The sequence below is a fragment of the Ostrea edulis genome, chromosome 4, assembly GCF_947568905.1.
Source record: "Ostrea edulis chromosome 4, xbOstEdul1.1, whole genome shotgun sequence".
Lineage (NCBI taxonomy): Eukaryota > Metazoa > Mollusca > Bivalvia > Ostreida > Ostreidae > Ostrea > Ostrea edulis.
In genome coordinates this window covers 81,432,807-81,460,396 of record NC_079167.1, presented here as the reverse complement: position 1 = coordinate 81,460,396, position 27,590 = coordinate 81,432,807, and the positions used below count along the sequence as shown (strand labels likewise).

The window sequence follows — 27,590 nt, the reverse complement described above, 5'->3', positions numbered from 1 at the left end:
TCGTAAAGATAGAAATTGTTTTGGAGGCGGTGTTATGATATATTTGTCAAATCAAATACGCGCTACAAGACGCCCAGACTTTGAGCCCGCCAATCTTGAGTGTATATACATATGGATTGAAGTAGATAACAATACCTGTGTTTATCATCTTTGCTGTATTTATAGGCCTCCCAGTTCCGACAGCTCTTTTTGGTCCAAACTTTCGTGGAGTTTAGACACAGTTAGCGAATATTCCGACAAAATAATTATAGTAGGCGATTTAAATGTAGATTTTCTTAATGCTCCATTGTCACACAATATTCGTGAAATTATTTCAACTCATGGTCTAGTAAATAATATAACTGTCGCTACACGGAACCTGGCACTGCTTGACCCAATATTAAACTCTACAGAGATTCAATCGTGTGAATCGGGTGTATTAAAAATCGAACCGACGATCAGTGATCATAGTGCCACATACATCTCCCTCTTTTCGAACATAAAGTACAATCGTGCACACGCGTAAAGTATGGATTTATAAAAATGCTGACTTTATAAAACTCAATTATTTAATTGAAAATTGTAACTGGGCAAATATTATCAACGGAGCAGATACTTTAGATTTGGCAACCAAACATTTTACATCCGAATTTCTTTCTTGTGTTCGTCAATGTATACCTGAACAAATTATAACAGTTCGCCCGCGAGATAAACCATGGTTTGATTCTATGATACGGAAGACAATCAGAATTAGAGATCGACTTCGCAATAAAGCATTAAAATCAAAAAATGACTCCGACTGGTCTGCTTATAGAAAAGTTCGGAATTCGGTTAACAATATGAAAAAACACGTGATAACAAATTATTATGACAATATAGAAACCTACTTAGACGATTCTAGTAAAGACAATAATAAGTTATATTGGAAGCTGATGAAAGATTCGTGATGTCAATTTACCTCTGCAAACTAATATAACTATTTTTTCAGTTGTTCATAAATTTATAGAAGAAACTTGTAGATTTGTTTAATCATTGTACATTATACCTGTTAATTATTACCTTGCATGACATATTGTAATATTTTAGGAGAGGGACTTGTAAGTTGTCAGAACTTGTTCCCAATCCTTTTGATTTCATCAATAAAATATGTTCAAAACAAAAAACAATATGTTATACCTAAAAGTGAACTTTGAACTGGTCATTTGTCAAAGTTAGAGATAAATTAAATAATTGTGTAGACATCTCGGTTTTTTTTAAAATTGTCAGAAGCTTATAAGATTTAAAATCATACAAATGAAATATATCTCTCACTCTGTCTCATGGGCAAGTAGAAGAAATTTATAATTGGGAAAAGAATATCGTGCGGATAGGAGCTCTAATATTTATAAGCGCGACCGTCGTGCGAATATTGAAAATGATTGGCACGACAATGATGCTGATAGACACTTTTAAAAAAACCCAACTAAACAACTCGTAAAACTTACTTCAATCCAAACTTCAAAATCCTTAATTGTGTGAGGGGTGACTTTAATTCATAGGTTCAAACTGAATTACTACTCAGTACTGCATACCACAGAAGAGAGAGAGAAGAGGGGGGGGGGTATGCCGATAAATCAAACGACTTTGTCATTTTAAAAGAAAAAAGACACATTGTCAATAAAATTATTGAACTGTTATCACTTCTCTATGCAATGTACTACTTCACTGGGTTAATTTCAGAGAGCTAATGACTGTAATTCGATAGAAAACATCGCAAGTGAAAGTAGCGAGCAGACATAAACAACCTATACTTCACCAGCTCAAATTAATAATAAAATCACCGCCCCCCAAACCCCCTGCTTACAAATATTTTAAAACTAGCTACGCCACTGAAAGACATATTTAGGCCTACATTCCATCATATAATTTTACTGTCGGCAATATATAGGGGAAGTATATTGTACTTTTGTTGATGACTTTGGAATTTATTTTGATAAATTAATTACCAATCCTGTAAATTAGGCGATATAACTTTTAATCACCTATTTTTTGCTGATGATCTTGTTTTATTATCAGAATCAGCTGAAGGTTTCCAATATTGTATAGACACTCTGTCAAAATATTGTACAGAATGGAAGTTGCATGTAAACTTACAAAAAACTAAAGTTATGGTCTGTTCAACAAAGAAGAAAAAGAATTGTTAGGCCTATGGATTTTATTTATAAAACAATACTATTTTGTATATCATAGATAAGTACAAATATCTTGACATATTTTTACAATCAAATGGTAGTCTAAAATTTGCTTGTGATGATCTTGCAGCTAGAGCTAGAAAAGCTTACTTTGCCTTGAAATATAAACTTCCCTTTGGCCCAGATCTTTCACCCAAATTGTGGTTAAAACTATATAAATCAATTATTGTTCCAATTTTAACATACTAATCAAAGAAACTAAGTTTTACTACAGTTTCTATTTTTCCAAGTTTACGGTAAGAGTTTGAATTTACTCTATTGGTAAATATTTATCTATTACATTCATTTATTTAAATATTTTGAAATCATTATTCTAATATAACTAAAAGTGTGAATGATAGAGTGAGAGAGTACTTAATTATCATAAAACTGTAACGTGCAAGGGAGGTCACTGCCTGTGAACCCCCGCGGGCTCGTACCCGTGATAGAAACGGATAGCCCTGAGATGCTGCAAATATGTACAATGCGCAGACTTAATCAGTTGTACTGCGCCTATATAGGATCTATTGACTGGTAGCGAACAAGTGCATTGGCAGGGTATTCCACACACCAGCGCACTTCCACAAGGACAAGCAGGGATGTCCGCACACCTGCCCTTGTGCAGTGATAGGTAGGTATGACCGCACACCTATCACAATATATATACCGGTTCTAATCAGAGACACTGGCAGGGATTTTCGCACACCAGAGATCTACCATAGGACAGGCAGGAATGTCCTCACACCAGATCTAGCGCAGCAACAAGCAGGGATGTCCGCACACTTACTACTAAGACGTACAATATAAGTACGGAAGTCCGCACACTTATACGTACCTTATAGGGTTTGTCGAGTTTAACCTCTAGAACAGGTTTTTTCCAACCCATCGTATAGAAGAATCCTATATATCCGCAATACCATAATGATCCGTAGTGTATAATTACTTATAAATTAAAACAAAATACTAATCATACCCAAACTGGCTAATCTTTACAGAATCTACTATAGAAACACACAATGATTATAATTGCATGTACTTTAATTTAGAACTAACCATCATGAAATATTTATTTGAGTATGTCTAACAAGCAATTAAAATGACAAGGACGATAACTCTCGCAATAAAGATAACATAAGAAATACAGCTTTCCGCTTCAATACATATTTTTTTTTTTTTTTTTAGATCATCCTCCAGAATTAGGATCTAATAAAGAACTTTAAGAACCCGAACCACCAGTTTGTGTACTTTTGATTAAATACATGATGGTTACAATGGCGCCAGATTTTATAAGGCTTAAAATAGTCATCAGCAATCTTGGTCTCCTGTTTAGAAAAATGGACCCTTTTTTTGCGCGTAGGCGGACCGAGCTTGCGAGGTCCGTACGCGACAAAAAACGAGGTCGTCATTTTTCCCATACAAAATCTATAACCTTTTTATTATATACTTTCAATTTCATTTAGAAACTAACAATAATTTTATCTTTAATAATTTTTTTATTGATTTAACTGAGTAAAAGATGAAAAACACGAAAAAATTGAAAATTAACGACGTAGTCATTTGTAGTTTCGACTTGAGTATTGATTGTGACGTAATGTTTGCGGGCCAGAATGTTTCCGGGCATATATTGTGTGATATATGCCCGCAAACTTTTAAAGAAAAAAGAAGAGATGAAATTAAAAGTATATAATAACTCAAATGACTCCATAGAATGAGTGTCTGATGTAGGTTTAGCATTGAGGTTAGACCTATGAATGACAGTTGTTCCTCCGCCACGGGACATGCGATGATTGTATTTGATGTTATAACCAGGGGTAGAAGTGCACTGATGATAGGATTGTCTCTGTCTGAACCTGTGAGCCAAGTCTCTGTGAGACCCATAATGTCTGAGTCCTGCTCACTGATGAAGTCATTTAGGGTAGTGGTATCGTTGCACACTGACCAGAGATTCAGTAAACAGATGTTAAAAAATGTCTCACTTTGGCTTTGGGGGTGTACCACGGGGAATCCCTATAGATGATTTGTTTTGGTCACCGTGTTGGCAGGTCTGAGAAGAATCCCCCTGTGATGTAATGTTTATGCCAGTCAGCAGAACCAGGTTGTTATAGTTTGCCTTACGTGCAAGATATGGCTTACCCTCTCGTTCACATCTCAACCGCCCAACAAAAAAAAATTATGTTTTATGTATTGCATTAATTATCAAATTTATTTCCTTAAAAAAAATAAACAACAGCTCTACACCAGAGGTCTTTCCACCTTACACTACATCTCCATAAAGTTGTACGCGGTCCAGCAGTCTAAAAAGAATGTTTTAAAAAATCATATATATATCACTATATATATATATATATATATATATATATATGGGATAAATTTCCGATATAATCTAGAGTGCTCGAAGTGGCCTCAAGGAGCAACATAAATTGATGATCAGATGGATTTCAATCACATAATATCATTTATTTCTCTACAGGCTGTTCTGTAAGGGGATAGCTCCCCCTCACTCGTCAGGAGAAAAATGACATCTAATGAAAACGCCTACATGACTGAGTACATGTTACACAGAAACATACTGGATAGTTGCTAAGCATGATTACACACAGGACTGAGTAAATAGAAATTTACGGGAATAACGGCAAGTGCTGACAAGTTCTGAACGCTTATTCAATGAAGATTTATCGGGATGACATATTATGAAAAATATATGATTTTTTAAAAACATTCTTTTTAGACTGCTGGTTGCGTACAGCTTTATGGAGATGCAGTGTAAGGCGGAAAGACCTGTGGTGTAGAGCTGTTGTTTCCCAGCGGGGAAATGAGTTCGTATGCGGTTCCGTTGACCACATCCACCCACCAGAACCAGGCCTTCTAAAGCGGACGGTCATGGCAGCGAAGGTCCATGTCTATTTTTTTTTAAATTCACGTTTATTTGAAAACAAATTTATTTTCATATGCATGGCGAAAATATAACATTCATACATATTTATGCACATTTCACATTATAATGAAGAGTACAATAATAAATTATTATAATATTTTAAAATTATAATAATGATTTTAAATTTTGCAGGTTCGAGTCGAGGGCATTCAGCATCCCTATAGAGCCTCTGGAGACATCGTTGAGGATGCTTTTGCTATCACCGATGAGAATGACTTCAATCTGCCAAATCAACAATACCTTCAGAGAGCCGCAAGTCGAATCAGACAGAAGCTAATACCTGCCGAGCCCAGGGATCTGACTTTTGAGGTATTTCTTAGTAAACGAAGTAGTAAAAATATGAAATAAGGCCCAAACTTATTTCTGAATTTATATATTTGATATTTAATTGATATTTAAGACATGTTTTGTTTAAAGAGTTATATACATCTATATATCCTATGCTTTACGCTGTGATTTATGCAAGTGTTCCAAACATTTGTTAACTTTAAACATTTCCAGATTGACCAAGCATTCCTGGCATGTGAGGAGTTCCTACAGGGTTATTTCAGGGTCGACAACGAGAGACACATAATTTTTACAACTGCCCTGCAGATAGAGCTATTGAAAACTGCAAAGAAGTGGTACCTTGATGGAACATTCAAGATCATTCGTCAACCATTTGAACAGCTGTTATCAATTCATGGCTTCATCCAAAAGGACGAATGCATGAAATAGGTCACACTCATTTTCATTTGCATGTCCAGACGCCGAAAGAGGGATTACATATCAGTAAGAGCAGTATATTAATCAGCTTTTAAATAATTAAGTTCTACAATTATACATTTATTTCTGTTAGGTGCTCCGGATGATAAGGGATCTTTTGCCTGATGTAGCTGTGGAAGGTTTCGTTATGGACTTTGAACGAGGTATAATTTTTATCGAACATAGTATGAAGATTTTTGTGAAAAAAAAATCATGAAACAAATTACTAACTGGGAACATAAATTATAATTATTATTGCTTACATGACTCATAAATAATTATATTTTCAGCCCCATGGACTGCTGTACAAGAGGTGTTTCCCAGAGCACGCATTCAAGGCTGCTCCTTCCACTGGGGACAGGTAGTGATGAGGAAGGTGGCTAACCTTGGTCTGAAGATGACTTATGAGGAGCGACAGGCCGTTCACCGCCTTATCAAAAAGCTGCTTGCTTTACCGTATCTATCATCTGGCCATATTCAGGGAGCATTTGACAATCTTAGACAGCTTGCCAACACACCAGCATTGAGGGAGCTCTTCCAGTATGTGCAGGACACATAGATAGACAGCGATGTATGGGGGATGCGCCAGTGGTCGGTTTTCCGGCTCACTGTCCGCACCAACAATGATGTCGAAGGTATATATAGAATATTTTTAATAATTCAAATAATTGTTTATAACTCAAACATTTTCTTGTATAACTGTAACTATTTTGGTGATATTTTAGTAATATTCTTATTCTTTAAGGATGGCATCGTAGGATGCTCGGCAAGGCAGGGAAGGCCAAGCTCCAATTTTATGTCTTAGTTCCTCTCCTCATGAAGGAAGCCAGTCAGCTCTCCATCATCATGCGGCTAGTGGATGAGCTTACCCGGTACCAAAGAACAACTTACCGCAGGATTCGTGGCGCCCTCTTTGAGTTGTGGTCCGAGTATGAGGAAAATACCATCGCCACCCCATTGTTTCTGAGGAAAGTTGGACAGATAATAGCTCCTGTAATTCCAAGGCCAGACCAGTGATAGTGATATTGCCTGGACAGTGTTCATATGTTTTTTTTTAACAATAAGTAAAGATGTCTTATTTCCCTATGTGCTTTGTTATATGTAGTGCTTTATGTATTTCTTGTGTATGATATGACATGATATATGTATATATCTGTTTTCTGTAGTGCTTGCTTAATCTTATGTGTAGTGCTATGTTCACAACAAATATATGTTTTGACATTTTTGCTTTTAAAATACAAGTTTAAGTAATCTGTAAATGGCTTATTATTTTTATTGATGATGTGGACTTCCTTGTTTACACAACAAAGGACGAGAAGAATATACTGAACAAACTGCAGTAATAAGACTCAAATACTTATATATTAAGATGAGAAATGTATTATAATTAAAGGTATTCAAAAGTGAGGCCGAAACGACTAGGGTCGAAAAAACTTTAGGCCGAAACTACCAACGACCGAAAAAACATAGGGCCGAACTGAAAAAAGCATCAGTGTCTGTCAGCTGACATCCCAGACTGTACTCGTCAATGCTGGTCAATCGGAACTCCTCGAATGTCTCGCGCTCTCGACATAGATTTCGGATGTAATACGATGGCATCCATGTTGACAATGCATCAAATTCGCTCATGGATGCCATCGTATTAAATCCGAGATCTATGTCGAGTGCACGAGACATTCGAGGAGTTCCGATTGCAATGCTGTTACCGCAATCGGATCACGCGTTCGTCTTTTTCCGTAACCGGTAAGAAGACTCGGACGTGGATCGGCGCAAGAATTGCATCAAATCGATGCATTTCTTCGCCGGAAGCGCGCCCGTGGATGAGAGTTAAAAGGCCAGAACCGAATCCCTGAATAATATGTTATTTATATTTTCACCACAGATTCAGTTTTGGTATCATTAACGTCTTATTCACTCTAATACATAACATTGTTCTGGATTGATAATTTTTGATGAGTATGTCAGAGTTATTGGTCTTTGTTTAGTACATCATCCATGTGTGAGTTATCTCTCTTGTCTGTTGCCGCCAAATCTCATGTGAAAGATTGCTCCTTTGTTTTTGTTATTCTTGTTGGAATTTTCCTTCTGTAGGCCAACCACGGTCTTTTTACTATTCCGCCTTTCAATGGAACAAAGGACAAAACGGATAGTATAACTTCCTTAATTCGTTTATTGCCAATTCCTTTAACTCTCCAAATGGCTGAGAGACAAATGTGAATGTCTGAATGTGGTAAAAAGCTACAAGAAAAAATAAGGTACATTATAGAAAATTATTACAAGAACTGCTTTCCATATATTTAACATTTGAACATGAATTCACCTAATAAGTGTATGAAAATGTACTTTGCACAGTGTGCAACAGTAAGCGTCATTTGACCGCCATGCACTCTTATGAAGAGACTCCATTTGATAAACACACAGCGATAGAGAAGCATGGCGGGGAGGACGAGCCTCCAGCTTCACAATCTGTCAATAACAAGTGCACCGAAATTTGCCAAGGCGACTTTAAAGGAAAATCATGTGCCAAGATAGTTCTTGTCACTGTGACCCATAGTGCATTTCCTGATAGGAGATTTCGTACCTATGCTATCTTGGATGATCAAAGTAACCGTACATTGGCGCAAAAGGATCTGTTTGACGCGTTTGACATAGTTGGCGAAAGACAGGATTACACCTTGTCAAGTTGTGCTGGCAATACACTTATGTCAGGCAGACGATCTGCAGGATTCACAGTGGAATCACTTGATGGTACTTACCGAGTTGATCTGCCGACTCTAATCGAGTGTACAGAGATACCGAATGATCGATCGGAGATACCTACCTGTGACATAGCTATGCTTCATGAACACTTAAGACCGATTGCTCATGAGCTACCGCCCACTGAACCAGAGAGTCGCATCAGTCTTTTAATTGGCAGAGATGTGCCTGAAGCACACCATGTTCTTGATCAAATCATTGGACCTTACTCTAAACCATATGCACAAAAACTAAGGCTTGGGTGGGTTGTCATAGGAGATGTTTGTCTACAAGGTCGACATGTACCAGACAGAGTTTGCGCAAGAAAAACTCATGTGTTGCAGGAAGGAAGGGGCTCAATATTCCGACCTTGTACGAGTAAGCTCGAGGTTTCTGATGACTACGGATTGAGTGAACCATTGAAAGAGATCCCCTTTCGGACGAGAGAAGATAGATTCGCATCAACTGTTTTTGAACGAACCAAACACGATGACAAGATTGGTTTGTCTTGTGAGGACAGAACTTTCATGGAGATAATGGACAAGGAGTTGCACAAGGACATAGATGGGAGTTGGTGTGCCCCTCTCCTATTCAAGCCGTCTCGCGAGCGACTCCCAAACAACAGAAAAATGGCTCTTCATCGTGCGATGTCACTTGAAAAGGGTTTGAAAAAGGACTCAACAAAATGTGAACATTTCATTGCATTCATGGAAAAACTGCTCATCTGCAAGCATGCCAAAATTGCTCCAGATCTGGTCGAAGGAGAAGAAGTTTGGTATATTCCAGTGTTTGGGGTGTACCACCCGAAAAAACGTGACCAAATACGCTGTGTATTTGATTCGTCAGCTAAGTTTGAAGGAGTATCTTTAAACGATGTCATGTTATCTGGTCCAGATCTTGTCAACAATCTTATTACAGTACTGATGCGATTTAAAAAGGAACCTGTTGCCGTGATGGCCGACATTCAGCAAATGTTTTATTGCTTTACAGTACGAGAAGATCATCGCAATTTTTTTTTAGGTTTCTTTGGTATTGTGACAACGACTTAAGGAATGAGCTTGTGGAATACAGAATGAAAGTCCACGTGTTTGGCAATTGTACGTCACCCGCAGTGGCAGCATATGGTTTGCGAAAATCTGCTGATGAAGCTGCCAACCAGTTTGGTTCTGATGTGAAAGACTTCATTCAGAAACATTTCTACGTGGATGATGCACTTATATCTGTGTCAACAAGTGAAGAAGCCATAAGTCTGTTACAAAGAAGTCAAGAAGCGCTCAGGATGCATGGCAAGTTGCGCCTTCATAAATTCGCATCAAACAGCGAAGAAGTCATGGCAGCTATATCATCTGATGATCTTGCTAAGGATCTGGACTTTGACTCAGACCACTTGCCACTTCAAAGGAGTCTTGGTCTACACTGGGATCTGGCTTTGGATGCATTTACGTTTCACATCTCCATGGAGGGAAGGCCGTACACTGGTCGTGGCATTCTATCGACTGTGCATAGTATTTTCGACCCACTTGGATTTATTGCGCCAGTCACGATTCAAGGTAGAATCATTCTGCGAAAGATTACCTCCCAGTCTGTTGGTTGGGATGAGCCATTGTCTGTGGAGCACTTGGATGAGTGGAAGTAATGGCGAAATTCTTTAGATTTACTCAATGATCTTCACATTCATCGAATGTACGTAGCATACTCTTTGCAAAAGGCTGTCACCAAAGAGTTACACATCTTTGCAGATGCCTCTGACAAGGCCATAGCCGCCGTGGCATATATCAAGACCATTCTTGACAATGGAGAATCGAATGTTGGATTTCTATTAGGGAAAACTTAGGTAGCCCCTACGCATGGCCACACCATTCCTAGGCTAGAGTTATGCACTGCGTTATTGGCTGTGGAAATCAAGGACTACATTCTTGAAAATGCTGACATTTCCTTCAACTGCGTGAAACTTTACTCTGATAGTAAAGTGGCTTTAGGTTACATACACAACCAAACCAGGCGATTCTACATATACGTTGCAAATAAGGTAGAGCGTATAAGAAGGTCAACAGATGTCAGTCAGTGGAACTACGTTCCAACCTGTAAGAACCCTGCCGATGAGGGAACTAGGTCCATTCCAGCTGAAAATATGAAAGATAGCCTGTGGTTGAAGGGACCTACTCATTTCCTGAATGTCACTGAAGACGCATTAAACTTGGATCAAACTCACGAGTTGGTCAACCCAGATGATGATAGAGAGATCCGTCCGACAGAAGCATTATGCGTTACAAAGACCAAAGTATCAGGAAATAGTTCTCTTGGTACTCACAGATACGAAAGATTTTCTCGTTGGAGACGTCTCGTACAAGCTATTGCACGACTGAAAATCTTTGCAAGAATGCATAAGGATCAAAAGGAACAGGTTAAGAGCACACTTGCAAAAGTGGCGACCTATCGGGATGCAGAACTATTTGATATAAAATCTGTTCAGAGACAGGTATATGGCCTGGAAATTAGCTGTATCCAGCAAAACATGCACTTACCAAAGGATAGCAGTATCTACAAGCTGTCACCATTTTTGGATGCTGATGGAATTTTGCGTGTAGGTGGACGGATTAAGATGGCGGATCTTGGGTTTATAGAGAAGACGCCTCTATTGCTTCCTGGAAAACATCATGTTTCAAGATTACTTGTATTACACTTCCACGAGGAAGTTAAGCATCAAGGAAGAAGCTTCACTGAAGGGACAGTGAGATCAGCAGGATACTGGATCACTGGTTGTAAGAACCTGATCTCATCTATTTTGCACAAGTGTGTTATTTGTCGCAAACTAAGAGGACGTCTGGACTGGCAGAAAATGGCAGACTTACCGAAGGATAAGCTTGAGGTAGCACCACCGTTTACGAATGTCGGGGTCGACACCTTTGGTCCATGGTCAGTCGTATCACGCAAGACTCGAACAGGGAGTGCCAGTTCAAAGCGCTGGGCCATCATGTATACATGTCTGGTTACTCGAGCAATTCACATAGAAGTTGTTGACAAGATGTCTTCAACAGCTTTCATCAACTCACTAAAACGGTTCACAGCCATTAGAGGGAAGGTCAAGATATTGTGCTCTGATCGAGGCACAAATTTTGTTGGTGCCACGGATGACCTTCACATTGATACAATAAATGTAGAAGACGGACCAGTGAAAAACCACCTATACAACTCCGGAACCACATGGATATTCAACCCTCCCCATGCTTCCCACATGGGAGGTGTTTCGGAGAGAATGGTAGGAGTCACACGTAAAATATTAGACTCCATGCTTTCCAACGTATCAGACCACAGTCTTACCCATGATGTACTGTGCACATTCATGGCGGAAGTCTGTGCCATAATAAACAACCGACCACTTGTGCCTGTTTCTTCTGATGTTGACTTTCCTTTTGTTTTATCACCAGCATCTATTCTTACTCAGAAAGTAGGCGATTCATGTACCACCACAAATGACAACCCAGAGACCTTTTCGCTGAATGATTTGTACAAGTCGTCATGGAGAAGAGTGCAAGCACTGTCTGACGCCTTTTGGGCAAGATGGCGTAAGGAGTACTTAACGACCCTGCAGAAGCGTCGCAAATGGAATGATGACCGGCAGAATTTTTCCCCTGGAGATGTCGTTCTTATCTGGGATAAAAATGTTCATCAAAATCAGTGGCCTCTTGGCGTTGTTACACATGTATTTCCTAGCACAGACAATCTTGTGAGGAAGGTGGAAGTGCGCGTTGCGAAAGCTGATAAACCTACCTTATATACGCGTCCCATTTGTGATATGGTACTTTTGGTATCTGAGTAATTTGTCTTTGGACCATTTATAACCATGCTGTAATCTTTTCAGGTGTATTTTTTGTCTTATGTAAAACGATAGTCTTTGCATTATTTGTGAAGTTTCATCATTCTAGTCAATCAATTGTAATACTTGTTTACTTTATTTTTTTTATTGATTGATATTGGGGAGATATCAGACGGGGAGTGTTCTGGATTGATAATTTTTGATGAGTATGTCAGAGTTATTGGTCTTTGTTTAGTACATCATCCATGTGTGAGTTATCTCTCTTGTCTGTTGCCGCCAAATCTCATGTGAAAGATTGCTCCTTTGTTTTTGTTATTCTTGTTGGAATTTTCCTTCTGTAGGCCACCCACGGTGTAAGTTGAATGTATATTTAAAGTACCTACACCTTTCGTCAGTTGCACATATTAGAATTTTTCATTCTGATGCATATATCTTATGTGTTTGTATCACATTGCAAATGTATGGAAACCCATAGTGACATTGTCCTGATGCTTTATATTTGAGCAGATATAACTCATCTAATTTACATAGTTAATGACATTATAGTTCTAGCTAATGACAGTATTGTTTGACAAGGTTTATTTTATTGTTTGGTAATTTTCATACACTTATTAGGTGAATTCATGTTCAAATGTTAAATATATGGAAAGCAGTTCTTGTAATAATTTTCTATAATGTACCTTATTTTGTCTTGTAGCTTTTTACCACATTCAGACATTCACATTTGTCTCTCAGCCATTTGGAGAGTTACAATAAACGAATTAAGGAAGTTATACTATCCGTTTTGTCCTTTGTTCCATTGGAAGGCGGAATAACATGTAAGTGGAAATTGATAGTGGTACAATACCTTAAATGTGTATAATATCTTAAATGCATTTGAAAGTTCACGCTTCATAGTGCAACGTACGACTGTGACGTCAAAGTTACGTTTATGTATACGTAACAACCAACTCTGAAGGCGTCGATCCACATACGAGGTTCATTTGCGGTTACGGAAATAGCCGAGTAGTTACGATTGGCTGGTACCGGTGCAATCGTAACAACTCGGCCATTTCCGTAACCGACAAATGTTTTTGCGGTGTTGATTTCTCTAGATTTATCGTATACATTCGGAACACCCCAGTGATTATATGGAGAGCTCCGGTAGGCGTCGTGTCACTCGATGCAAACTTCCGTTGCTTTCAATAAGTAGGGACAGGTATCGAGGATGTTTCGGGTCACTGGATCTTTAATACGGCATGTAGACATAAGCAGACAATAGGGAGAAGTCGTTGGATCTTTTTCCAACATAGATCTCACCAGAAACCGGTAGGCAGAGAGTAGAAATTGTTAAAAACAAGCCGTGAATCGAGGGCCCCCTAGAAATCCAAGATGGCGAATGTCGTCCCTTTACTTTTTTTAATGTACACATGATACACCTTTTTTAAAACCTCGAAAAAAGCGGATTTTGATGGTGGATTTTATTTATATAATATATTATTCGGACACAAATCATGCAAAACTTCAATTTATTATTCGGGAACAAATAATACAAAACTTCAATATCTGACAACCGAGCCCCTGTGGTCTAGACCGTAGACGGTCTGGGTGTCGACTGCAATGTTGTTTACAGATTTATATGGTATGTAATATTTTATAGAGGTTAGTAGGGTTATGAACTTATAGAAACTACTTGATGAAACATTTCTAACATTAAGATCTGTTGATATTTATTGTTTTCCGATGTGAAAACGGTCCGAACTTGCAGATACTAGGCATCACGCGTAGCATTGTATGATGTAATTGATAGAATTTTCATCATTACACCCTTTGAATGAACTCAAAGTTTCGATATTACGGAAGTAAAGAATCTCGTTCTTATTCGGGAAGTAATCAGGATCCACAGATTTGCTTCATTTGATGTTCAAGCGCATATTTTGTGGCAATGAACGCCTATTTCATGAACAGAGAGCTCAATATTTTGCATTTTAAACACTAATTATTTTGCTCTTAGATCAATGACCAAGTTTTTCATTCTTTAGAAAGTAGTAATTTTCAGGCTAGGATAACCAAAACTCTAAGAGCATAAAGAATTTAGTACAACAACGCTGTGAAAATAGGGCAGATCACAAGGTTATAGAGTATCTCATCAACAATGCAGGCCTTATATACTGTGTATATACAATGTAGTCATTAACGTCATTTGTTAATCGAATAGTACTATCTTTTCAAAGCATAGTTTAATATTTCTTGAAGAAGAAGAAAGGATAATTTAAAATACATGGAAAAGAAAACAAACCCATCAAAATTTTATTTCATGTTGGTTTCATGATAAACTTCAAATGGCTACTTGTTAGCTCTGCACTGCAGCTCATTTCATGGGACATGCATCCTAAAAATATTGAAATCTGGTCAAGTATCATAGTGACATGTAAGTACATGTAAATCAGCTTAAAGTGGCTAAAATAATGTTATTTGGGTTACTTCATGTACCTTGTATTCTCTATACATAGATTACATGTAGTTTTACATGTTCTACATTAGTCCGAAATATCTTGACGTTTTCTTGGCCTTTTTAATGATTTTGATATTTACTGCACCAGGATAGTAAATATCAAAATCATTAAAAAGGCCAGGAAAATATATATATATATAGTTATATAAAACTCTCAATAAAATTACTAAAATCTATTGTAAGCTTCCAAAATTTTCTAAAAGTCTGTAACATACTTCCTATGCACTATACCTTATCCAGTTTGGTTCAAGCACATGTGGCAAAAATATCCATGACTCAAAAGTCAGTCATGTTTAAATTTTAATGGGGGGGGGGGGGGGGGGGGGGGGGGGGGGGGGGGGGGGGGGGGCTTGGTGAAAACTATGTGAATTTAGTTTTTTGTCAGACATTGAACTTTGATCATTGAACTTTGATCCTGCCCCGTAATGTACAATGCCTGTCAACTGAATTTGTATCAATATTTTATATGGAGTCGTATCAATAAGCAATGTGTATTCATCAGGTAGTTAACATTCAATTTCAAGTCTTTTAAATTCAGGGGATAGGGTAGGTCCACAATAGGAGATCAAATTCATATGGGAATTCACAGGGAAATAATTAAGATAAATGCATTTTGTTTTTGTTGTGTCTGTCTATCTGCAAAAGGAATTGTGAGTGATATTCATAGGATCTGTTGTCTTTGATTGGATTTTTAACCTTGAAGTTGGAGCTAAACTTAACTTTCGTAATATCTCTTTATTTTGTACATAACTGCTAAAAATCTTGAAAACCCATGCCAAGGTGAATCAGATGAATGTTGTGATCCATGGGCCTCTTGTTGGTTTCAAATGACGAATAACCCTTCAACCTCTGTATTGTGTAACAGGAAGGGAGAAAATGCAACGGGCCAGACCGTGATTCGAACCCTGGCCCCCTGAATTTCTAGTCAGGTGCTCTACCAACTGAGCTAACTGGCCACTGGCGATCCAATCTAATTAAAATTAAATGTTGGATCCGCTCGCATACTCGCTACACAAACATCTAACAACATCCCGTAGAGGGTCACGTCAGAGGTCAAATTCGATTGACCAATGAAATCACCGCTAGCAAAATCATTGAATGTTTGTTGAAGCCGATAAGTCTAGAGTGATACCGAATTTGACCTCTGATGTGACCCTCTATGGGATGTTTTTAGATGTTTGTGTAGCGAGTATGCAAGCGGATCCAACATCTAATTTTAATTAGATTGCTGGCGATCGAACCCGGCTGACCGCTACATTCCTCCTTCCTTAAATGTCTTCACACATGAAGACATCAACCCAGGATCTTTATCCCCTGGCAGGCATTTTCACCTGTCAGTTCCAGGGGCTGGTCTACGGCACCAAATGTAACAGGAAGGGAGAAAATGCAACGGACCAGACCGGGATTCGAACCCGGGCCCCCTGAATCTCTAGTCAGGTGCTCTACCAACTGAGCTATCTGGCCACCGGCGATCGAACCCGGCTGACCGCTACAATTGTTAAAAGTGAAAGCCGAGCTTGATCATAGGGGAAGGTTTTTATTTTCCAACAAAATCTCAAGACCATGCAAGGGCTTTGTTCTTGAGCAATATTGAACCAACAAAATAAAGGCTAAATTTAGGTGACCCACCTATGTAATGTAACTTACACTTGTGCTAAAAGTATGTCAATTTCTGTTTTTGAAGTTACATGTTTCGTTTACATCCAAGCAACTATTTAAAAAAATAAATCTGTTGTTAAAGTTTGTCTGACTTCATGGGAATATATATATTGACATCAATGGATGCAGATATTGCTTACCCTTTTTCAAACCACAAAATATATAATATTCAATTCTTTGACCCTCCATGATCACTGAAATTATTCTAAATATTATTATAACATGAAACGTTTACAGTTGAGACATTTAACATTTTGTTTGTGTTTTAAATGTCACATCTTTTGAACATACATGTACATGGTAAATTTCGAATAGAATTGACACTTTTTGCACTTTAATTTAAAAAATTAAATAATAAATAAAAAAAAAAAAAGAATACAGTACATGACACCCAAGCTTATAAAATCTGTCAATTTAAAATACATGTAGATGTACATTTCTGGAGTATATTAGAGGGCGAAGCCCTCTCACGGCCCGAAGGGCCGTGAGAGCGGAGCTCTCCCTACAGGTAACACGTATATACATGTTTAAAAGGAAAATATAGGAAAAATAATGAAAAATTAAACCATACCTATGGAACTTGAAAAGTTTGGTACCAATGGCGTCGATTTGAATATTAGCGCGTGGACATGTATTCCTCCATTTTGAATCTCGTCTACCCTAGTTCACGTCGTTCTGAGATGTTACACGTAAAATCCGTAAAAGCATGTAAATCTTATTTTCTTAATCATATATAATCACTCCACGATTAACGCCATGTTTTTTGTTGTGGTTCAAACGCTTTGTTTGTAAATTTGCTAAATAACGACGCTGAATATGACGTCACAATGTACTGTTTACATCAATTGCGTTATATTTCCCGCGTTCAATATATAGGTGGATCAAATGTTCAAAAATTAGGGTGCTTTGGTACAGCTTCGTTCGCGTGCTAACTTCGGGTTGTTTTTGTCCTGTTTTGGATATAGATACTAATGTCAAAACTTTTTTGCTTCGCCCTCAAACACGGTCACGCCGTAAAACATATTAATTATGGAGCTTATTTATGTGTCCACATTATGTCCCGGTCATCGTCCATTCCGTATCAGAAACTCGATTGCTATTGAGAACAGAAATGTTTTGCAGATATCAGTGTATTCTGTAAATTGTATTGGTACATTTCTTACCATTTAATTAGACAGCACGATGTACCAAAATAAAATAATCACATATGTTCACCATTTGCTGCAAAGATTATCGAAATTCCCGCCATATTGTTTACCCTAGATATATATCAACCCATAATGCAACAGTAACAATGTCTACAGCAGCTGCATAGCCTTCGTAACGTAGTGCAAACTCCCCGTCGAGGCCTCATTACGTCACCTACGAATAGTGAGCAAACGAACTCTGCAAACTTCCACCAGAGTTCGTTTGCTCACAAACCAAACTCTTCCACTTAGGCATTATGGGATAGCGATTTCTTAGGCCGCGTATATTGTGACGTCACTGTAGAATGACGAAAAAACATAACGTCAAACGTAAACAACTTTCAAAACAAGAACGTAAACATCAAGTTCATTACTTTACACAATAATTTGAACAGAGTCTCCATACTTTATAATGATCTTTTGATCATTTTATGTTTAAAATAAAATCCATACTTTTATATTTATGCTCTTAATATCAATATCTTCAAACTTTTAACTGCGAACTACTTCTTTAGTGTTATTTGCCTGCGTGATAATCGCGGACTCACAATATACAAATCTGTATATTGTGCTGCGTCACATAGGGAGTTTGACGAACTCTGGTGGAAGTTTGAACGTAGTGCAGTAGGCTCTAAATATAGCGGTAGCCCTGGGCTGCGTTCAAGATCGTAGCGGCTAGCCTAGGGGCTACGTGCTAGATATATAGCGATCTTGAACGGTTCGCTCAATGTAGCGGCTAGGTAAAATGGCGGAAAATAAACACTTTCTTGTATATCGAGCAAGTTGAATAATATGTTTTGTTGATATCAGATCTATGTTATTTTTTTCCGAAACCGAACATCCGGAAATGGCGAGATTAACCGTAAAAATATGAAAATAAGCCTTCAAAATATATATCCAGCTTTGAGAGACGTGCAGTGCGACAACCTAACGTCGAAATATGACAATATTCACTGGAGTTTGAGATTAAAATTGTGTTTAATGTATTTTTGCACAATATTTCTGAATTGTCAGTATACATTAGGTCTATATATCCGATTTTTACAGTCCAGCGGATAGAGAAGTTCTATATATCGTCTGCTTTATTTGGTGAAAAATTAAAAAGTTCTTGCAGATAATTTTTTGTTTTTGTTTTAATGTCGTTCTTGACAGATCTAACGTTATATGCATTTCACTTCAAATATTCAACATTTCTCGAAAGAGAATACCCTAACGTCAAGTATTAGGCCTACATATCAATCATTTCCGAACATCCACTTGACACAATCAATAATCACCCCCCCCCCCCCATATAATCATTTATCACTGCAAGAGATGTACGTAACTTGCACTAACAATAATAAAACAACCCCAGATACATACAAGCAGGCATGTACTATTTCTCCAAGTATTTTCTAATACATGATATAACAAATATATACTTTTAGATCTCTAGAGACACCATCAGTTTTCTGGTCAAGCATTACTAACAGATTCTTTTACATTTGGCCACTGAAAAAGCCACACACAAAAAGTTCTCTAAAATTCTTTTTCTGTTGCTAATAATTATCACAAAATATGAACTTTTCTTATACATAGAAATAGGTCAAATAACGTTTTTAAGATGTCTTGCTTTGTTAAAAATCAGTAGTTGCAGGGGTCTTTGCCCTGGACCCAGTGTCTTCGATGGCCCAAGTTTTTTCACTACCCCCATTTGGATCAGCCACTGCTCTTTAATTCGAACATCCTAGGTGCAATTCTACTTGTGCACAGATCAAGTTTCTTTTTCTTTTTTATTAGGGGAGGGGGGATGTTACAACCTACGTGTAAATGTATACTAGGGGTCCACAATTTGGTATTCAATTCAGAATCTGCATTTAAAAAACCCCACAAGAAAACAAATAGTGTACATTCTAAAAAAAAAAAATGGGGGGGGGGGAGGGGAGGTCCAGTCATGTGCTTGCATTTTTTTCATTCATATCTTTTTCTATTGCAAAATTTATTTCTCAGACAACTTTGCTTGGTAGTTATTTACATGCAAGAAAAACAAGAGACACGTGGGCCGCATCGCTTACACAAGTCACCGTGCCGTTATTCAGCTGTTGTGATGAAAAATTTTGACCTTTAAGGATCACAATTAACATACTGAAAATGAATTCACACAACACAGATACTTAGTATCCCTCAACACCAATATCACTAACATGATCTTGTTGTTCTGGATAGGACCAAAGTCACAAGGTCATAGATTATGATATGAATTGAAAGACCTTGCCATAAGAAATATCTACAAAATATGAAAGCTTAAATAGTTCAGGAGATATATGAATAGGTCAGATTTTAATTAAAAGTAGGTCAAATTTGAAGGTCATACACCAAGGTATAAAAAGGTTTTGCCATACAATCTATATACAAAATATGAAAGCCCTCACCAAAATAGTTCCGTATACACGTGTGTGTGTGTGTATATATATATATATATGACCAACGACATGACAATTGACAATCTGGTTGTTCGTGTCGTTGGTCATTTTAGTGCTTTGTATAATTTTTTGTATTTGACCTTGTATCCATGTTGTGGATTCGACACTTTTCGGGTGTTGTTGGAACTTGGTGCTTATATATATATATATATAGATTGTTAAATGACCCCACCCTAATTTACCTTCTCATTACTATCTCTGAGACTCCTTTGAAGGGGGCACGACCCTTTATTTGAACAAACTTAAATACCCTTCACCCAAGGATGATTTGTACCAAGTTTGATTGAAATTGGACCAGTGATTTTGGAGAAGCTGATGGACAGATGGCAGGCAATTTTAAAAGATCGGCTAAGCTCCAAACAAAACAAATGAAAACCAGCTGTCATATTAATTTTATTTTTTTTTTTTTTAAATTCTTTATATCATAATAAAGTTGTATTCTAATCTAATGCAACGGATACTGTTTATGCAACATGCATAATTTTTAATACATGCGAGATTGGGTAGCAAGCATGTTTCTGAATCATTATATATAAAATATTACTTAATTTGAATCAAAATATCATTTACAGATTTTTCATTCATCCTTCATCCCCAATGGAAGTTGATCATTCAAGAATCTGGAATTAAAGAGAAATACAAATAAGAGGGATACTACATCAAAGCATAACAATACAATAATAAACTATTTCTACCATTCTAAAATTGTGGATCAGAATGGCCTTTATAGCACTGAAAGCATGTCACATTCACAAACTTCACATTTCAATGTACATTGTACATAATTCAGAGTATTAATACTCAAAAAATTCATTATCAAGTGTGCTGCTTGTCATTCCTGTTGCAAACAAAAATTGTATATAAGTTGTCCAAAAAAAAAAAAAATCATAATTTGACAAGATGCCTGTGGGTTACATATCTCACCTTTTTATTGACTCTTTAATTCTGGTATGATGTTAAATGTCCCATCATTGTATCACTTCCATCATAACTCATTCTTCAGAACCATGATTTCAACCTTCACCAGTACCAAATCCAACTGCCTTATGACTTAAAGAGTGTGTGTTTGAGAATGCAGCCCAAAGCCAGTTGTAACAAACTCACAGTGGTTCTGAATTGAATAAAAAATGTGTGAAAAGTTTGACAGTTAAAAATGTTAGGACAATTGTTATCAGAAAAGCTCATCTTGGCTAAAAGAAAAATTATAAATGTATGAATTAACAAGAGGCCCACAGGCTTTATTGGTCACCTGAGTATTAGTTAAAAGTATCGTAGTGATACATGAAGAAAAAAAATTCACACTTTATACCAAATGCCTTGTCGACCTTGATTACATGTACAATTACCTATCTATAATGAACATGATGAAATCAATTGTCAATTATCTGTATAAATATTAATGCACCACAATATACAAACAAGAGAACTTTCTAATATTAAATCTAGACAATCCAAATTAGGATTTACATTTATTTCAGGAATACTTTTTAGCTCACCTGAGCTCAAAAGAGCTTGTCTGGCATGTAGTATAAACTTTACATATTTCTTACTTCCCCAGAACCATGGTGTCAGGGATAATTTTCACTAAACATATTATTTTAGCATCCATGGGTAAAGGTAATTCAAAAAGCATTTAAATGAAGGGTGGTGCCCTTTTCAAAGGGGAGATAATATTAAGAAATGTTCAAAATGTACCATGGTGGCATGTTTGATATAAAAATCTTCTACACAAGAACCACTAGACTAAAGTTATGTGAGGACATCCTTCATTAGTGCAGATTAAAAACTTAGTCAGATTAATGTACAAGCATCCTCAGGCAGTGTAGATTCAAGATTGATCAAATCATGGGAGGGGGGGGGGGTCATACAGTTATTGATTGGGTTAGAGGACAACAACTGTTTCGCTTGACCCAAATGTAAGTTCATACATGCGAGGTCAGAGACATATTTAACATGGTTATAAATGTCCCTGATGAGGTACACGTGTACACGGTACAGAATGCAGCACTCCATCATCATATGACAGCTGTGTGATGTTACGAAAGCAGAAGATTGATTGATTTTATATTGTTTAACGTCCCTCTCGAGAATATTTCACTCATATGGAGACGTCACCACTGCCGGTGAAGGGCTGCAAAATTTAGGCCTATGCTCGGTGCTTAGGGCCATTGAGCAGGGAGGGATCTTTATCGTGCCACATCTGCTGTGACACGGTACCTCGGTTTTTGCGGTTTCATCCGAAGGACCGCCCCATTTAGTCGCCTCTTACAACAAGCAAGGGGTACTGAGGACCTATTCCAACATGGATCCCCACGGGATTCAAAGCAGACGATAAAACAAACTTCAAGATCGTGGGATGGAAATGTAGGTAGTAATGGTACAAAAAGTGCTGAGCTGGTCATAACTGTTACCATCTATGCTTGAAAAAGCAATTATTTCTGCTTACCTTCTTGTCTCGCCTTTTCGAATCCCGTAAACAACTTCTAGTAGTAGAATAAAACAATCGCGGTGACGTATTCCGGAAAGATTTTACTTGTTCCGAATATTATCGTTCATATAAGCTAAAATCATTCTCATTTCAGTAAGATCTCGAATTTTCCGCCATTTTGCTTTAGAATCTAGCACTAAATTTTTATGCTAGCTTTCCCTACGTAGGGGCTAACCTAGCACATCGTTCAAGATCGTAGCGCTACCGAGCCCTACGTAGCCGCTACGATCTTGAACGCGGCCCTGCTGTTCGACGCTCGCATAATTCGACCCATAGGTAATTGTAAACATTTTATATGGTTGTAATCAGCAATTCTGTAGAAGTATGGTGATGGAAAAAAAAACCCCAAAAGACAATAAAACAATTTGTATTATTGAATTATTTTGTTTTAAAAAACCACATGTGTGGTTTTTAATTCCACATCTGAAATTGTGATCGGCATATGAACTTCATTTATGTACATATTTTAATGAGAAGACGTGCATTTCAACTAATATATTAAATTATATAACTAGTGCAGCTCCTTTAGAAAAAAAAAATCAACAGAAACTTGCTAATAATTATTCATTTTACATGCAAGAATCATCGAGATCGGCATCCCACCAATGTCGCCCTGTACTCGAGTCTCGACTGATTTAAGGTATCACACCGGTAATTATTTTCACTATATATTACTATAGAGGGAAAAAAATCAGTTTACAAAATTGATGCCGAATAACGCAGTCAGACACGTTCTATGTTACCTATCTCGTCTGCCGACACCAGAAAAACAACACCCTACGCGGCATTTTCGAAAATAAATTACCCGCAAACAAGACTACCCTCAAATCCACGTGTTTTTCACATGTGTGTAAACAGCCGGAGTGCACCTCAGGAAGTAGCCTCAGCTACCAACAGCAAATAGTTCCTTTGTATACACTTGGTTATTTCTACAAATTACACAAAATGTCCTAATCAGGGGTACAAAAATTAAGAGAAAAGAAGAAGAGGAAATGAGAAAAATCGCGCAAGGAAAAAAAATATTTCTTTAAATATATGGAACTACAATTGATAAGTTCATTTTGATTGGACAATTACCGGTGTGATACATTGAATCCATTATGATTATGATAACAATACCTTGAAACTAAGATAGTGGTTTAAAAAGAAAAAGTAAATATTATTGTTTATATTGTCGATGATTTAATTGCTAGTATGAATAATGCGAATCATGATCACACTGTATACCAATCTAAACAAAGTTGTGACTCGAATTTCCTCTATTGTGTTTTTTAAAATCGAAAAGCATTTACCTTTTTCATATCAACAATGTCAATGAAGTATTTTTATATAGGTGTTGAAATGCAGAGGTATTTAGTTTTAGTTTTTTGCGCAATTAGTTATGAATTTAAAGCAGATTTTCGGCATAGTTTGTGGTCAGAATAATCGATGCCCCATGACTAATTTTCATTTGTAATTAAATGAGCACAAAGCACAACTAGCCAATCCAATAAACTTATCATAGTTATGTAACACTAACCTGACTAAGAAGATAGGTGCCTGTTTTTGACCGACTCAGGTTTACATTTCTAGGTAAACATCATATCTATAGATATATCTAGTCTTTTTCAATGATGATATCAGACATTCAGTATTCGAAAATGTGGATAATTATGATGAATTAATGTTAAGAATGGAGATGTGGAGTTCATACTCCATTAAAGTAATTTACTTCACGTAGTTCAAAACACGTACATGAAATTAGTTTAAATTCATTTCTTTGAAAACATGCTAGAAAAAAGGTATACTAATGCAATAATCAGTTATATTTGGAATGAACAATATGAATTATTTACCCTGTGAAAAACGAATAGAAAACATCCTATATATTGGACATTCTCGAGCCTACATTAAAAATGTGCATAATCATTTGCATGAGATTTCTATATGGTAGAGCCCTGATATTTAGAGGTCAAAGGGCAAGTATTATGACATCATTTACTGATCCTTTTAATTCATTCTGCATTGAACTTGTCAATTCTCCAAAACATCCCAATTTCCCTCATTGTGATACATTTTAATCTGTGATCCATTTCAATCAGTCTGTTGATTTTTTGTTGGATTTGAATTATACATTTTTTTCGAAGAAATCTTTAGAGTAGCATAATTTCATGTGAATTTGCAATAACATCAGGTTGCACTCAAATACAGTGGCAGATCTATACCTTACTGTGGGGTTGGGGGGAGGGAGGTTAACCCATTTAAAAAGAATGATTTAAAATGGTGCATTTTAATGCATTTTAGACTGAAATTCTTGTTCTTTCTTCCCTTCATTTGGAGTCACCACATCTTTTATATGTTTGGGTGTGGTAAAACAAAAAAGACCCCCCCCCCCCTAGGTTGGCTGTGTTGGCAATTCATCAATGGCTAGCCGAAGGTCCGAGTTTGGCAAATCCCTGTGTAAAGAAATTAATTGATTAGTATGCAGGGTATGACCTTGAAACATAACACGGTTGACATCAACTGCAGACCAAGGGCAAATATTTGTTACTGAGGCATACAATACAGATGTGTATGCCATTGAGCTGCACTGTGACCCAGCAGCTGGATCAGCTGACAAAATTTGAAACGGTAATTCTGAAGTGCGACTCCAGTCACCGACGCTCATAATTAATTCAAAATAATTATATTTCCCATTTTTTTCTCCCGAGTTCTGAAACTACACTTAGATTATCTAGTTCAAATCAAACCGCCACCTATTTGCACATTTTACAACTTTTACAGACCATACACTAGTCAGTTCTGACAAAATATGAAACGGTCATTCTGAAGTGCGACTCTAGTCACCGACGCTCATAATTAATTCAAAATAATTATTTTCCCCATTTTTTTCTCTCCCGAATTCTGAAACTACACTTAGATTATCTAGTTCAAATCAAACCGCCACCTATTTGCACATTTTACAACTTTTACAGACCATACACTAGTCAGTTCTGACAAAATATGAAACGGTCATTCTGAAGTGCGACTCTAGTCACCGACGCTCATAATTAATTCAAAATAATTATTTTCCCCATTTTTTTCTCTCCCGAATTCTGAAACTACACTTAGATTATCTAGTTCAAATCAAACCGCCACCTACTTGCACCTTTTACAACTTTTACAGACCATACACTAGTCAGTTCTGACAAAATACGAAACGGTCATTCTGAAGTGCGACTCCTGTGATGCTGAGCCCCCCGAAATTCAAACAACTAAACTACCCATGTTTAGTATAGATAATTTTGACAATGATCCTGCTGGTGTACATTTTTACACTGGTTTAGAGGTTAGTATTGTAACGGGGTTGTAGTGGTAATTGATAAGACAAATTGGTATTTTCTATTGGTTTATTCTGGCATGTTTACTTATTATTAGGGGTCCGTGTTTGCCCAACTATCTATTTTGTATTGCTTGTAGGAGTTATGAGATTGATCACTGTTCGTTATCTTCACCATGCATTCTGCAAAACATCATATAAAGAGAAATTAAGTACATGTATATCAATCAGTACATAGAAAGAATATCATAATATATATTTACATTTTAGACTAATTGACATAAAAATATAGACACATACATTACTAGACAAACGGTAATGCTAGAGTTATTTCCCTTTACACAATATCATTCAAATACTGTAGTTTGAACTTATTTACATATCTGGAAATAACTTTCATTATTTATATTAATTCTTAATATAAATACAAAGATACAAGTGTATGATTCTTTACAAGCAACCTACCAACTATGGGCTGAATCCTTTCCAAATAGATTCGAGTGATATATTGGTAATAATCTCTATTGTAATACGATCTACAAACAATATCATACACTTTACTACAGTGTCTTATAATACAAACGTATATACAAACTTTTAAAAATATCCTTGATCACTGAAACCTTATGACAATAAAATGTTTAAAACAGTAACTAATTTATCTATCTCAGACATCTCTTTTCACACTATTAATCAATGATTAATATTGTATTAGTTATATCTGAAATGTTAAAAGTATGAAATGTCAAATTCAACTTACTGTCAGTGATTCCAAATCCTGTAAGAAATATCCTTCTACCACTACCTGTACAGTCTAACCAAATGTGGAACTCTACTCATAGACAAAGGGGTTAAAGGCCTTGGCGGGAAAAAACTAACCAATGGGCTTTTTGGAATATTTAATTAATCAAGGGTTAAGAGTTTAAGGTTAAAGTTTATATTTGCTAGGCTATGCTTAAATATGACTTTGTTTAATATGTTTATCTGACTGCTTATTATAATTTTAAGCGGAATTAATTGTTTTTTTAAAATAGTTACATATTATTGAAAGTTATTTCATAACTTTCAATGACATCTGAAAGAAATTAAAATCAAATAAAATCAACATCAAATAACACTATCACAGTATCAAGTTTTATTTTCTTTTACATACTTTGGGTCCTGTGGCATATTGCCTAATTTACATGCATAACCAGGTTGTAAAGTTGGATGTTCCAAATCAATTTTTTCTTTCGCTGATGAAATTAAGAAGAAATACCACAAATTTTGCGCTATCGCGCATGTTTGGCATATCGGAGACAGTAGTTCAAAATATAATTACGTGGATTAATTTCTTATCCCATCAATGGCGACAAGTAAATATCTAGCCCATACAAGAACTAGTTCGCCATTTTACCCCGTCTGGATTTAAAAGGTCGTACCTTAAAACTAGAGTTATAATCGACGGGACAGAATGTCCTATCAAAAAACCAACAAATTCGAAAGCACAACAGTTAACATTTTCTTCTTATAAAAATCGTAACACGTCCAAAGTTCTTGTTGGTGCAACACCTGGTGGACTAGTTTCCTTTGTGTCAAGTG

At 36.7% G+C, this 27,590-nt stretch overlaps 2 protein-coding genes, 2 long non-coding RNA genes, 1 other non-coding gene and 1 pseudogene across 5 annotated transcripts; 3 read left to right on the top strand and 3 right to left on the bottom strand.

Annotated features, from left to right (window-relative positions):
- The first annotated feature begins 4,156 nt into the window (after positions 1 to 4,156).
- Positions 4,157 to 6,885, top strand: LOC125676797 (uncharacterized; annotated as a pseudogene).
- Positions 6,886 to 8,249: 1,364 nt separating this feature from the next.
- Positions 8,250 to 9,653, top strand: LOC130053871 (uncharacterized). Its single transcript, XM_056161502.1, has one exon. The coding sequence runs from the start codon at positions 8,250 to 8,252 to the stop codon at positions 9,651 to 9,653; it is 1,404 nt and encodes a 467-aa protein (XP_056017477.1).
- A 23-nt stretch (positions 9,654 to 9,676) lies between these two features.
- LOC130053870 (uncharacterized) lies at positions 9,677 to 13,177 on the top strand. The gene is made up of 3 exons (XM_056161501.1): positions 9,677 to 10,154; positions 10,443 to 12,170; positions 13,119 to 13,177. The coding sequence occupies exons 1-3, from the start codon at positions 9,677 to 9,679 to the stop codon at positions 13,175 to 13,177; spliced, it is 2,265 nt and encodes a 754-aa protein (XP_056017476.1).
- Positions 13,178 to 16,306: 3,129 nt separating this feature from the next.
- On the bottom strand, positions 16,307 to 16,379 carry Trnas-aga (transfer RNA serine (anticodon AGA)). The gene has a single exon. It is a non-coding gene; the product is annotated as a tRNA-Ser (tRNA).
- A 4,224-nt stretch (positions 16,380 to 20,603) lies between these two features.
- On the bottom strand, positions 20,604 to 22,949 carry LOC130054388 (uncharacterized). Its single transcript, XR_008802701.1, has 3 exons — positions 22,670 to 22,949; positions 21,148 to 21,334; positions 20,604 to 20,843 (listed from the first exon to the last, which is right to left on the bottom strand). It is a non-coding gene; the product is annotated as an uncharacterized LOC130054388 (long non-coding RNA).
- Positions 22,950 to 26,090: 3,141 nt separating this feature from the next.
- On the bottom strand, positions 26,091 to 26,947 carry LOC130054387 (uncharacterized). Its single transcript, XR_008802700.1, has 3 exons — positions 26,770 to 26,947; positions 26,475 to 26,545; positions 26,091 to 26,192 (listed from the first exon to the last, which is right to left on the bottom strand). It is a non-coding gene; the product is annotated as an uncharacterized LOC130054387 (long non-coding RNA).
- Between the last annotated feature and the right edge of the window lie 643 nt (positions 26,948 to 27,590).

What these genes read in the sequence shown, in the direction of transcription:
- LOC130053871 (XM_056161502.1), top strand. Translation starts at nt 8,250, where the DNA reads ATGCACTCTTATGAAGAGACTCCATTTGATAAACACACAGCGATAGAG.
- LOC130053870 (XM_056161501.1), top strand. Translation starts at nt 9,677, where the DNA reads ATGAAAGTCCACGTGTTTGGCAATTGTACGTCACCCGCAGTGGCAGCA. An exon ending in TGCGCCAGTCACGATTCAAG is followed by an intron (nt 10,155 to 10,442) that starts GTAGAATCATTC and finishes AAACTTAGGTAG; the next exon opens with CCCCTACGCATGGCCACACC. An exon ending in CGCCTTTTGGGCAAGATGGC is followed by an intron (nt 12,171 to 13,118) that starts GTAAGGAGTACT and finishes TTTGTCTTGTAG; the next exon opens with CTTTTTACCACATTCAGACA.